General features: G+C 40.4%; 1 protein-coding gene across 2 annotated transcripts in view; it reads left to right on the top strand.

Annotated features, from left to right (window-relative positions):
- GRIK4 (glutamate ionotropic receptor kainate type subunit 4) overlaps nt 1-15,090 on the top strand; it is a 799,826-nt gene that overhangs the window by 643,435 nt on the left and 141,301 nt on the right. Inside the window, exon 10 of one of the 2 annotated variants that reach the window (XR_013263204.1) lies at nt 3,708-3,808. Coding sequence is in view for 1 of the 2 variants with exons in the window: in XM_077457367.1 (XP_077313493.1) it covers nt 3,704-3,808 (105 nt within the window). In the remaining variant the exon portion in view is untranslated. Of the gene's footprint in view, nt 1-3,703; nt 3,809-15,090 lie in introns of both variants that reach the window. The other variant, XM_077457367.1, reaches the window with a different exon arrangement.

Here is a 15,090-nt window from a genome sequence, read left to right as displayed (position 1 = left end):
TGGCTCTGTAGGGTAGCTCTAGTAGAGCTCTGCAGCAACGGGAGGAAAGCCTGCTGCTTTTACAAGTCACAGGGGGAAATCTGATAGAAAGTCCAGATGGAATGCAGCGTGGATCGCAGCGCGGTGAGGACAGCTAATCGGTGCTGATGTCATAGATCCCAGTGTGTCGCATTTCGAGCATGCTCCATGCTATGGTGGAGCATGTGCACTCCTTTGTCAAGCCTTGAGGAAGCTTCATAAAGAGACAGTGAAAGGGACTGAGGACACAGATTCCCCAGTCCCTTTCTCTGCAGCCTCAGCTGCACTGAAGATGAATGGACATGAGACAGAGGCTCCTCTCCATTCATAAACTGAAACATCATAGAACACAGTTTACGATGCTCAGTTATGAATGCACAGAGTCTGTGATCACTCAGAAAAGGAAGGACAAATCCGGGATGGGGTGGACTCGAGGAGAACATGGAGGGGGAGCACGGAGGGAGACCGGAGAAGCACGGAGGACACAGAGGGAGCAGGGAAGACACAGAGAAAGACTGGAGGAGCATGGAGGATACAGAGGGAAACCGGAGGAGCACGGCAGACACAGAGGCAGACCGGAGGAGCACGGCAGACACAGAGGCAGACCGGAGGAGCACGGTGGACACAGAGGGAGACCGGAGGAGCACGGAGGGCACAGAGGGAGACCGGAGGAGCACGGAGGGCACAGAGGGAGACCGGAGGAGCACGGAGGGCACAGAGGGAGACCGGAGGAGCACGGAGGACACTGAGGGAGACCGGAGGAGCACGGAAGACAATGAGGGAGACCGGAGGAGCACGGAGGACACTGAGGGAGACCGGAGGAGCACGGAGGACACTGAGGGAGACCGGAGGAGCACGGAGGGATCTGAGGGAGACCGGAGGAGCACGGAGGGCACTGAGGGAGACCGGAGGAGCATGGACGACACTGAGGGAGAATGGAGGAGCAAAAAGGACACTGAGCAAGATCAGAGGAGCACGGAGGACACTGAGGGAGACCGGAGGAGCATGGAGGACACAGAGAGGGACTGGAGGAGAACCAGAGGAGCACAGAGAGGGGGACTAGTGGAGCACGGAGGTGGACACAGGGAACAGTCTGGGGTGATCAGTGCGGTGGTGGGGGGAGTTACAAGCACCAATTTCCCTGTATAGAGTTCAATAAAGCAGCTGAAAGCCTCGGGGGGAGAAAAGTAGTGGCTGTCAGCTGATAATGTAAAATCACCTCAGACTTTTTGTATTCACCTAACTGTATACCTGTCCAGTCTGAGGAGATCCACTCTTCCTGTGATTGTCAGCATCATAAATTGGGTGCTGGTAGTCAAAGTTACAATGTATATAGCATAGTTATAAAAGGCAATAGTTATTTATTGTACATTATACTACATTGTTAATTTTGACGTAAAATTTGAATTTAGTTTTAGCCATAGTCTTTTGCCAAAAATGCCATTTTAGTTTTAATCGTATTTTAGTCATATGAATCATATTTTAGTTGACTAAAATCTCCAGTACCATTTAGTCGCCTAAAATCCAATGAGTTTAGTTAAATTTGTAATGCATTATTAAGCATTTCTCTAGAATTTCAAAACTCATTATATACTCCTGGAGTAAACACCTAATAGACAAGTGTAAAACAGAGAGCGCACCGGCCCTAGTGTGACACTGTTCACTGTTTATTAAAAAAGATATAGATGAATGTAGTACACTCACATTGTGTTAACAAAAACAAGCATATCCATGGAGGCTGTGGTTGCTCTCCTGAGTCCAGAAATCCAAGCTGGATTTGAAGCAAACTGACAGTCTGTCTGAATATTCCACGAGTAGCCGCCAATAAACTAAACGAAAGACGTCTGCTCCTAATGAGGATCGTGGAAAGCAGAGAGAATCCACACATGGACACGTGAAAGTGATCCTCAGAAGCCTGCTGATAAATGACGCTTGATGGTTGCTATGTTAACGCGTTTCAGAGGGTGTGGCCTCCTTCAGGTCTACCATGTAGTCTCATGGGAGCATTTAAATAGTGTTCGTCATAAGGTTGTCACCCATTATGTACCATTCAATAGACAATCCTTTTTCTCAGCGATTGTCTATTGAATGGTAAATAATGGGTAACAACCCTATGACGAACACTATTTAAGTGCTCCTATGAGACCACATGGTAGACCTGAAGGAAGCCATGCCCTCTGAAGCGCTTAGTCATAGCAGCCATCATTTATCAGCTGCCTCCTGAGGATCATGTGCACGTGTCCTTGTGTGGAGTCTCTCTGCTTTCCAGGATCCTTGCTGAGATTGGGCGGCTCTCGTGCAGTTTGTCGGTGGCTGCTCGTGGACTATTCAGACAGACTGTCAGTTTGCTTCACATCCAGCTTGGTTTCTGGACTCTGGAGAGCATCCACAGCCTCTATGAAGATGTGCTTGTTTTCATCAACACAATGTGAGTGTACTACCTTCATTAGTCTATGTCTTTTTTAATGGTATCACACTAGGGCCAGTGCGCTCTCCCTTTTACTCTTGTCTTTTCAGCTGTCAGTATTCGTGCTGGTTGATAGCGCAGCACCTATGGTACACCCTACTGATTTAACCCCTACTATTAGGATCTCAACGGTTTGTTTCCATACATATACTCTATTGACAGATTCTTGTTGAACAGTTTTGGCCTTTATATCCATCTTGCCATCAGCTTATTGCCTTCATTGATTTTCTGGATTTCAGGGCTTTTGGTGTTTTTTTATTTTTCATGAACACTAATAGCATGGGAGTGAGGGACTGCACAGGACAGAGAACTAGTCTGGGGAGGCTGTTATTTTACACAGTGATAAGTACTGCTACCTTGTTGGGAGGGAAAACATTAACCACGGTGGTGCAGGGCATTATTCCAGAACTCCCAGGCAGAAGGCAGACAGAGGGAGCCTGCTTCTCTCAGTCAATACAGCTTGTTAGGGGGCTGGGGCTTTAACAGACAGACGGAGCTCCAAGGAAAGAGGAAGTTCAGGTGGGTAAATGTCCCTCCCTCATATTTTCATTCCATTGTCATACGTTGACAAAAATTGTAATTGATTTTCACTTACTTTTCGTCACCGAAAACATAAAGCTGATGAAAATTGTGGCAAAAATATTTATGTCTACGAAAGTAACACTGTTAGCCCTTGTACACACGGTCAGACATTCCGACGGAAAATGTCCGATCGGACCGTGTTGTCGGATAATCCGACCATGTGTGGGCTACATCGGACTGTTTCCGTCGGAATATCCGACCGAAAAAGTTTTAGAGCTGGGCTATAAAATTTTCCGACAACATGATCCGATCGGACTTTGTCCGATCATTTGTAGAGAATTTCGATCGGACAAAGTGCCACGCATGCTCAGGTCAAATTCCTAGACCAAAGCTATTGGCTACTAGCCTGAACGTAGTCCCGTTGTAACGAAATAACATAATCACGTTCTGAACGATCGGATTTTCCGACAACTTTGTCCGACCATGTGTATGCAACACCAGTTTGGGACAAAATCCGTCGGACAAAATCTGACGGATTTTGTTGTCGGAATGTCCGACCGTGTGTACAAGGGCTTATACTATTTATTACATATACTATATTGTACAGAATTTTAATACGTTATTGGTTAATATAGCTCATAAACTGAAGAATTTAAGTTGCTTGTGGCTTTCTTTGATTGGCTTTCTCTTGCACAGGTAGAGTTGGAAGGCCTTACCGGACATGTGGAATTCAATAGCAAAGGTCAAAGGTCAAACTACGATCTCAAGATTCTGCAATATACCAGGATAGGATTTCAGGAGGTACCATAAATTATATTATTGTTTGTGCTCATTTAACTGTGAACTACTTGTACAATTCAGACATGCAGATTCAAATGTAAATGTTGAGACTGCATTGTATGATATCCATACATTTATACATATACATTTATATGAATTTGTTGCATGGCTACATTAAAAATCCTCACTTCTTTATATCTAACCATGTATTATTCTGGTTGAGTAGTTATCCATGCAAAATACATAACAGAAAAGAACTCCCCTTTCTTTAGCTTGCAAGCTCTCATGAGCAGGGCCTTCCTAATTTTCCTTTACTGAATTGTATTGTAACTGTACAGTCTTCTTTTATTTTGTAAAATAGTCAGCACTATATAAATCCTGTATATTATTATTAATATGCACAGGTAAAATGTAAATTTGGATCCTTTGCAGAAAAATGTATAGATATCCTTTCTTTAGTTAAACATGGCATGGGTAGCACTTTTTAATCGTTAGCGATGTCAGAGGTAATGAAGAACTTTTTTGTGGAATTACTTCTTAGTATGGTTGACTTAACTTAAGACTCATGCTGCTTTACACTAATGAGACACATTAGCCAAAACTCACAGTGAGAAACTTAGAAACGTGTCACCTTGTACGTTTCATAAATTACTATGGGAATCTTAGTTGGCAACACTGAAAAAAGCTGAGTTTCTCATATGCACTTTGCTGATGCTGGATGTAATGGTTTAACTTAAAAGAGCTCCCTAGGCTCTGTCAGAGGGTTAAAATTAGTATATATTTTTTTTTATTAAACCTGTCATCCATTCAAAATATTTTTAACTAAAAATGCTGCATAATGGCAAATAGCTTTATGCCTCTCAGAGACTGCTGTCAGTTTGCCAGCTAGGCCTCCACTTTGGGCCTAAGTCCTAACATTTGATACTAAACTCTGTCTCTGACCCCTGTCTAGTGAAAGCACCCTTACTGGTCAACAAAGCACTTCCATTAGTCAGTAGGCTGATAGGTGTGTGGGGCTTGGGAACAGAAGTCAAGATTTCACAAGCAAACTGCAAGCAATCTCAGACAGCACACCAAGGATTCTTTTCTGGACAGCTGGTATACAGCAATGGCATCTACCATGTGATGCCTGCTCATTGACCAAACAGCTAGTTTTAACAATTTAGAATGTATTGCAGTTTCACTTTAATATTAAAGGTGGTTGTAAAGGTAAAGACATACTCTACATTAAGGTAAAAAAACATTTTAGGTGCAGCTCCCCCTGCAGACACCTAGCCCTCAACATATAATAACCTTAGTCGGATCCTGCCATCATCCGTCTGAATGGATGGAAACTTCCACCATGAACTACCGGATGGGACCACCCAGAGTAATCCATGGCTGTGATAACCAGTGGATGCACGACGGCTTTGCTACCCTCTTGGGTGCAGGAACACTAAACTGAAAATTTAAAAAAATAAAAGGCGCACCGACCTAATGCATTACCATAAATGAATGAATAACGTAAAAATCATCCATTATACTCACAAGGCGAGAATATTCACAAGAATCGAATACAATCCACAATGGACACATGTCAAGTAGACACAGTTGAGGGACGGCCCCTCTTACTCAAAGCTAGCCTACACTCATGTGTTCCAACTATATATATATATATATATATATATATATATATATATACACACACACACACACACACACATACACACACACACACGTAGTAAACACCCTCTATTAGCCTGCCCCCAATAACAGGGGCGGCGACAAAGATGCAATTCCACATCCAAATAAAGAACAATGGGAGGATGTGGCTAATCATAGGGATCATCCTGGACCACAATTTTTTGTTTTTAAAAAAATACAAAAAATAAATAAATAAAGATATCAATGATAAATAATAATGATGATTATATGTCTTATAAATATGTAAATATTAAGCATAAAAATTAAAACTGAGTTGGCTATACACCAATCCTCCATAAAAAGTCAATGGACTGCATGAGCACCAATACACATACACACCAATAATACCATCAGATGCTCTATGCGCTTCAATATATGTACATTCAAAGATATGGCACATGCAAAAGGAGATCTCCAAAAGGCTCATGGTTCTCAACCTGGCAGTCCTGGCCAGGAAACACCATTCCAATCAAATGGCTGCCAGTGAAAGCAGAGTACACCTGCTGATGGAACGCCTGCTGATTGGGAAGCTGAAAGTCCCCACACTAGTGGAACGCATACCTGTCAATGACAGCTCCCAGGACCGCTGGAGTAGGAGACGAGCCAAACACAACATTCAGAGCTGTTGTCATTATGTGAATCCGAACAACAACGGACACAGCGCCAACCAGACACAAGACATACAGGCAAATTCCAAACAATGACACAAATGTACCCTGGCATGAAAAATGACACAATGCAGAAAAAAAAAAAAACTATGTAGATAAATGTAAAATTTACAAATTAAAATTTAATACCATGCACTTCCTAGGTAGCTACCAGATGATGAGCCAATTCACTGGAGCCGGTCAACAGATAGTCTAAAGATGAACAGTGGCAGTAAGAAAAGGCAGAAAATAAAAAGGCATAACACTCCATGTCATTGTCAGTGTCCAGAATCAACCCCCATAAGGCCCAAACCCCCAAATCACAGACGAACCCCTATACTAAATATAAATTAAAATGGGCACGTGCCAGGGGTTCCCTTTGTCACCCCTACTTTTCGCATTAGCCATCAAACCCCTAGCGATAAAGTTAAGAGCCAACTCAGATATTGTGGGATTTATGTATGGAGACAAACAAGAGAAAATAATGCTTCATGCAGATGACACTATGATCTTGGGGACGTGGAAGGCTCTCTAGCAGAAGCCATGGCTACCATGGGGGAATTTGGTAGGTACTCTGGCCTTCAGATAAATTGGTCTAAGTCCTCCCTGATGCTAATTGACAAAGGGGGGACTCCCCCAGTCCCTAATACGCTGCCCCTGACTTCTTCACTCAGATACTTGGGTATCCAGGTGACGCCAAAATCTGTGTCTATGGAAGACTGAATGTCTCCCCGCTGTTACAAAAGTTCAGGGACCAGATCAAAACATGGAATTCGCTCTGCCTGTCGGTAGAAGGCAGGGTGAACATGATCAAAATGATCCTCATGCCTCAATTACTTCATGTGCTCCACAACGCCCCGATGGTAGTGACTCTAAAAGTGTTTAGAATTGTCAATTCCCTGTTCCGTGCGCTTATTTGGAAGAACCACACACCAAGAATTTAATTTGAACACCTCCAATGCCCGAAAGATGAGTAAGGACTTGTCCTCCCGAATCCTCGGTTATACTACATTGCTGCACAGCTACAGCAGCTGATGGGCACATTCCACACGAGTATAGACAGAAAGGGGGGGGGGGGAACCTATGACTCCTCTGAACTAGTGATGTTACACACAGTAAAAAGGGATTCTGTACTGACAGCCCTGGAGTCATTGGCATTTGGGAAACCTAATAAACTATACCCGACCTATAACCTTATCCATAAAGTCTGGAACAAAACTAGATATCTACAGGGTGCAACGGGGTACACAGACTATAGCCCTGTTTGGTCTAATGACTCATACCCAGAACTAGCTAAACTACAGCACAGTACACTATGGAAAAAATATGGGGTGGTCTATCTTTGCCAGATATTCCATAATGGGAAATTGCTTACGTTTGAAATCCTGCAAAGTCTCTTTGGTTTACCACAATCTGAGGTTTTACTATACGCAACTAAAACATGCTATAATGGCCCAAAGTAGATCCTCGGAGTGGGTTTCATCTCCAACTCCATTGTTCAATCTGATTGCAAGAGCTACCAATACTAAAGGTTTTCTATCAATATGCTACAATATGCTACTACGTAGCTTTTTGAATAAACACCCTCTACGATTGCTGGCCAAGTGGGAGGGGGAGGTGGGACCGATGGATGGGGATCAGTGGGAAGAGGCCCTGCAGGCAGTGCCCACATGCTCCTTAAATTTATCACACAGATTGACGCAATTGTATTTATTGCTAAGAGGGTACTATACCCCCCACAGACTGTTTGTCATGGGTCATTCATGGCGACCTACCCCACTGTGTACCAGGTGTAAGAGAGATCATGGAGACTTGATCCACCTGCTGTGGAGGTGCCCCAAACTCCACCCCTATTGGAAGGGGGTGTTGGACACCATAAACAGGGTGTTTTGTGTTTTGTTGCCTACAAGTAAAATAACAAAATACTGCCTACTCAATGTACTGGAGGAATAAACCAGGGTGGTGGTTATTAGATCTGTATTTCTAGCACACAAGCTAATAATAACCCACTGGATATCAGAGGAATCTCCTACTATCAAAGAGTGGATTAATACAATAGGAGATATGCTACAGAAAGAAAAAACTATTTTTCAACATAGGGGATGCGCCCAGAAATTCGAGAAACTATGGGGCCATGGCTGAATGTACCGGGGCGTTTTTGATGCATTTTACAGCATTCCAGTACAGTCCAGTGCAGAAAAAATGCAGCATGTTCTACTTTTTTTTGGAACTGGAACTGGTGTGAACTATGCCATTAAAAACCATATGACCTACTTTCCATGCGTTTTTGATGCAGAAAAAAAAAGCACTGGACTGCGTGTGGTGTGAACTGCCCCTTAATCCCTAGCATAAAGGCTACCTAACTACCTACATATTGATTGAATGTAATGAAACCAATGAGCTTCTAAGTTTTATTACCAAAGCTTAATTGAACAAGCTGGGGTTAGAAGCTCATTGGTTTTTATGCAGAAGTGAGCCTGATTTTGCACTTTCCAGCTTTAGTAAATAAACCCCATTGTGTACTTAAAAGTGGGGTATGTCTGTACCAGTTTCTTGAAACTGGCCAAAAATACAGGGAAGCAATCATGAGGGATCTCTTATGGTTGCTAACAATTCTTAGCCCCCGTACACACGGTCAGACATTCCAAAGGATTTTGTCCGAAACTGGTGTTGCATACACATGGTCGGACAAAGTTGGCGGAAAATCCATTCGTTCAGAACGTGATGACGTTATTTAGTTACGACGGGACTACATTCAGGCTAGTAGCCAATAGCTTTGGTCTAGGAATTTGATCTGAGCATGCGTGGCACTTTGTCCAATCGGAATTCTCTACAATCGTGTTGTAAGAAAATTTTTATATCCAGCTCTCAAACTTTGTTGGTCGGACATTCCGGCGGAAAAAGTCAGATGAAGCTCACACACGGTCGGATTATCCGACAACACGGTCCGATCTGACATTTTCCGTCAGAATGTCCGACCGTGTGTACAAGGGCTTATAGTAAGTCAGGGCTGTGGGTTGCGTAACTAAATAAGGACCTTTTATGTAAAGATCTGTTTTCAGTTTAAAATATCAGGGATAACTTTTTAATGTTTATGGCACCAACTTTTTGACTCCTGTAGAATATTGTAATATCTTCAAATAGTAGCACATTATTTCTCTTATTAATTTTCAGCTGGATCCAGCAGGTAAGGTGGCCACCTGACAATGCACCAGGTACACATGCATTATGTTGATTGTATTATTTGTTTGTTCAGTTTGCTTGTTTGCAACAATTATACAACATGATAACATTTTTTTTTACAAATTGTATTAAAATAGCAGATAACTTACCCTAGTTATTACACTTATCACAAAGGGAAAGTACTTGGTTTTTATGTATTGGTAACAAGCTTCTGGAACATTTCAAATTTCAAACAAAATGGCATAGTAATATTATAATAATCATCTAAGTTCAAGCTTGTTTCCAAGGCTGGGTCAAAAATGTGAATTCACGATTACTTTAAACTGAACATAATAACTCACACCAACAACAAAGCATATTTAAATACAAATCTGAACCAGCACTAAAATATATAAATCCAAGATCAAAGTCTGTAGGGTCTTATGAACTCTCAGCAGATCAAATGTAGCCTGATGAATGAATCAATCAAGTGTTTCTTCTCCTTATATCATCACCTTCCACTATATAGTGTAGTATGTTTCAGTAGCTTCACAATCATCAACAAAATATTGTTGTGCTCACATTATGTAATTGTATTAGTGTTAACAATCACCCAGTGCTCTTAGTGCTATTCACTCCCCTTTGTCCCATCTACTCTTACCAAATGCAAACATTTCAGTTGACATATCACATATTCTTCCTCGGTACTCCTCCCATCAATCTTCATAATCAATGTTGAAGATACCCAAAAAGCTCAAATCTAAAATTGTGTAATATTGCCTGCTTGTAACAATAACATACCACAAATCACAAATCTCACATTTTAAGTAAAAACTCTTTACTGCATAAATAAACCATCGACATCTCTTGTGTTTAACCACCATGCACCCCTACATGAATTAGTGCACATTACAGGACCATATACCCACCGTAAAGGCTTTTATAAGCACGCTTAGTATATTACCATAACTCCACTGATCTTGTCTCCAATATTCCTCCAATAGTATGCATATTAAGCCCAAAATCAAGATGGCTGACAGTGTAGTTCTGCTTACGGGTCACATCTGACGTTGCTTCATAAATAGTTTTGTCTACTTTTTCAACGGATATAAAGTCAGGCACAAAGTACTCTTTTATAGTCTCTATTCCTGTCTTTATTTTCATGTATATCTGCCATCTTGGTTATGTGTGTGAGCATGTTTTTTTGCTCCAAAGGCCAATCTTTTCTTTACCAAATCTTTGAAAGAGGTCATCTTAAAAAACACATAGTTAACACATCTTTAATAACAAAATCCCCCTAAAACATCTAAAATACATTTAAAAAATCTAATAAAATACAAAAACTTTTTAGTGACCTATTATTTTGATCTTTGATATCCCAGATAGCAAGAATAACTTGTCACACATTTGTGGCAGTTTCAGGAACTTGGTAGGAGGCCGAGATGCTGGGAGGGCTCCCCTTGCGGCCAAGTGTAGCACACCACTGAAGGTGAAAATGGCAGGTGTGGTGCCCACAGAAGCACGGGTGCCTGGTTGCTGGAGACAGGCGTGCTTGGAAGGTCCAGGAGACAGAGACCAGTGGAATAACTAAATAGCTGAGCCGGAAGCCAGGCCAGGGGTCAATCACAGAGAGACAGTCCAGGATCAGAATGACCTAGGGTCAGCTGAGTCTTAGGAGCAGGATAAGCAGAGTCCTGTAGCCAGGCTGGAGTCAGATGCAGGGAGCAGGTAGGAGGAAGTCAGGTGCAGGCCAAAGGGTTAAAGCCAGAGTATCAGGAAGAGCAGGTCAAGACAAGCTGGGTCAGTTCAGATCAGCAGATAATACAGGGCACAGGAACACAGGGGAAGCTGAAGCTAAACCAGCAATGCATGGTTGTGAGCAGTAGGTTTAAATAGGCAGTAGTGCCCAGATTACAGTGAGTGTGTGCCGTTGTGCACGCATGTTCAGCTGATCATGTCGCCACGTGTCCCTGTGCACTGATGCGCGCCTTTGCTGGTTTGCCATCCCTACACTATTGCACACAGGGATGTGCCTATTTCCCTGACAGGCAGTATTGAATTGTAAGTCTTGTGAACTTGCTGCACATCTTCCCTGGTAAGTTGTACACTTGCAGAGCACTTGAAGCACAAGTTCTAGTTGACACTTTTCCAATTTGTAGCAAGTGTGCGTGGCAAGTATCTAGCAAGAGCAAAGTTGCAGTGGTAAGTCTACAGCAAGAGCCCCGCAAGTCTATAGCCTGAATTATGCAAGTCTCCATTTTTAGCAAGAAAAAAGAAGCAAGCAGCGCAAAAAATATTTGTTTCTATAAAATAAACAATTAAACTGCAAATGCTGTTAAAAAAAGTGCAAGAAAATATTATTCATTAGTAAAGTGTATGCATCTAAAATTCATGTGTTAAATATATTTTCAGTCCATTTTGCAATCCCAGGAAAAATCCAAGGTTATCACTTTCTTGGATATTTCCTGGGATTGCAAAATGGACTTCAAATATTTTGAGCACATATGAATTGTTGATGCATGCACTGTACTAATGAATAGTATTTTCTTGCACTAAGTACTTTTTGTTCACTGTGTCAGCACACAGTTTTTTCTTTTGTACTTTTTAATAATTTATTAATTTAATTTAATAGCATTTGCACTTGGCTTTTTTTTCATAGAAACAAACAATCTTTGTATGATAGATGAATTATTTTAAACAATTACACAGAGTTTATCATTATATATGATTGTTGGATTGAATGCATTTCATGTGTACAGTAAGGGGTACAGCAGTGAGTTCACTATCACCAGATTGTGGGATTATACATGTGCACTGCTTGTTTCTTTTTTCTTGAAAATTAACTAGTGATCATAGGCATGCGCAGGGAGTGTGCCAAGGCACACCCTAATCCCACCAAGTGCATTAGCATTATCACTCTGTGTGCAGGCAGGGAGATTGGAAATATCTCCCTCTGACCAGTTATGCCACTCATGAAGTGCTACCATACTTCTCTTTCACTACCAGCACTACCATAAGAGTGTGTGTCTGTATATATATGTATATATCACACACACATATATACACACATACATATGTGTTTGATCTTTGGGATGCACACCCTAATGCAATAGGCTACACATACTTATACTGGTGATTCACCGGTACATAGGTGGCATCAATCTTATTTAATCCCTCAATCTTCCATTAATATCTTTGGCACTAGTTTTTCTTGTTGTTTATCCAAGTGTCCATTTTTATTGGGTCTATTCACTAATAAATGAAGAAAGGTTAATTGTCAGAAAAATTGCAAACTTTAAGCCAAAGTGTCTGAAGTAGAAAAAGAACAAAGCTCTCATTGAAATATTTTTAGTTTAGCTTTTTTGGCCTATATTATACCATTTCCCTAAAAAAATTATATCAGTTCACTGAATAGTGCATTAAGACAAAACTGATTTTTATAAAAACAACATTTATTACAATTTTTGAATTTTTTATTAGGGTGAACATTTAATAAAATATACAAAAGAACATTTATAATATGAAAAAGTACATTCTCAAAAACAATAAAAATTATATAATAATAAAAAAACAAAGATTGCAGTAATATGCTATACTATGTGAAACAGTGATGAAGTGCACAAATTCAAGAAGCTAAGCAGCAAAAATAGACAAATATGTATAAATGCCTATGCTTAATAAACAAAACAAAAAAAAAAAAAAAAAAAAATTATATATATATATATATATATATATATATATATATATATATATATATATATATATAATTATGTGAAACGTTTATATGTATATATGTAAAATATATGAAATACGTGATGAAAGTGCTCGAATCAAAAGCAGGTATTCATCTGAATTTACATTAAAAAAAACAATAATGAAGTCCCAAATAATAAGGTTCATGTGCAACAAAAAGTGATGAAATGTGAAGATCACATGTTCAAACTTCTTGAAAGTTGTGAACACAATTGTTCCCACCATCCAGGCATCCACCAGAAGTGTGCCCTAGCAGCTCACCTTAAACAATGACCACAAACAGGTATAGGGGTGCTTTGGTATACACATCCTTAATGGCAGTTCATGTTCCACTCTCTTCTCCTGCATCAAAATCCACAGCTGGTCTGACGAGGTTTTAATATATGGATCCTTTATGGAAAATCACATTCCACCCCACTCTCCTCTCCTAGAAGCGTCACTAGACCTGTTGTGATCTTTGTTTAAGGTGAGCTGCTAGCATATAAACAAGGAAAAGTAAAACATTCCAAATTGTGCTCCACCAATTGGATTTTAGGCCTAGTCACTCCTTGATTTCTACCTCTCTGAACTCCATATCAGATCTCATGGATACCACTCACCTCTCTGCACACCACGCCCCAGCACCAATTAAAGAAAAACCTTACACACATCAGGGAGCAATGATGAAAATTCAGCCACAGTGACCCCTGTGGTGGGATGACTATTACACAACATAACTGAACCAGAACTTGCAGCAGACTTGCAGAATGTTTGCAAAGAAAGTTGATCTGGAGTTATGCAATACAGACTTGCTACAATTGTGCAACAAACTTGGGAAGCTTGGCAAGTCTAGCAAGAGCTTAGCAAGTCATTTTCAAACTTGCAGCACAATTACTTGCTACTTGGGATATTGTAGCGTTGGTTTTGGATTTGGATTTGGACATGCCTGCTTAGGGGGATATTGAAAAGTTTTTTTTTTTCTATATGCTGATATACATCATCATATACATCAAGTAAGCATATTTTTCTGCACCCACAGTATGTTTCTGACATCTTTTTTGATGTAATAGTAGAAATATTATCTGGATGGTGGAAGTGATACTACCAGGTATTCCCCTTAGAGAACATTTTGGATAGGACCAAGGATTCAGGAACCTGATTACTATGGGGTTCCCTTTAGTGTGCCTATGAAGCTAGGATAAGGTTATGTATATTTTCATTAAAGGTAAACTATAAATTATATAAAAAAAATTTTGGGGGGGGTCTTTAGCACTGACATCATGCATGCGTGCCGGGACAAGCAGCATGTCGTATTGCTATATGTAATTTATATTATCTCCCTTTTGTGAGTCTATATTTATTTTATAAACAACCGTTTGTTTGGTGATAATGCACTATGGATCCTCCTTTCTGTTCTGGTATTTTGGGGCATGTTTTGAGGATATGACCTGACATTGGATCGTTCCAAAACCTACAGCAGTTAACTATTACACTCCTGGAGACTGGAGAGGAATAGAAAGTTTTATGTGGTGATATGACTGAGTGATTACTGGGCTGAGTTTACCTTTTAAGTACTTTAGACCTCTTAAATTTTTGGGGGGTCCAATGTTCTGGTAAGCAGATTATGTTGGTAAGCAGTTTATGTTGGTGAAAGAGCACGTCTACTATTAGAATTGCTGCCACATATAGTCCACACATCACAAGATTTTATATATCTTCACATCTGTTGCTGAAGTGGACTTTTTGCATGTTTTGAGTTGACACATCAACCACTGTATTGTTGCACTAAATGTATTGTAGAATTTATGCTCATTTTAACTTGCACATTTAAACAGCGCACTCATGCATTTATGCAATTATTTAATGTCACTGGCATTTGGGGATGTCATTCCTTGTTACTCTTTTGCACTATTTTTGCACTATTGTAAAATTTCTACACTGAGCACAAAGGTGGTGATTTTTATATATAGATTTTGTGTATACAGTATGTTTTAAACTGATACATTAGATTTGTTTTTACTATAAATGTACATGGTTCAATTTAAAAAACAAAACAAAAACGTTTAATGCAGAGTACAC

The sequence above is a fragment of the Lithobates pipiens genome, unplaced genomic scaffold (genome assembly GCF_037356315.1).
Source record: "Lithobates pipiens isolate NorthernLeopardFrog02 unplaced genomic scaffold, aLitPip1_a1.2 Scaffold_27, whole genome shotgun sequence".
Taxonomy (NCBI): Eukaryota; Metazoa; Chordata; class Amphibia; order Anura; family Ranidae; genus Lithobates; species Lithobates pipiens.
Note: the sequence above shows the minus strand (reverse complement) of the source record. Positions and strands in the feature narration are given on the sequence as shown.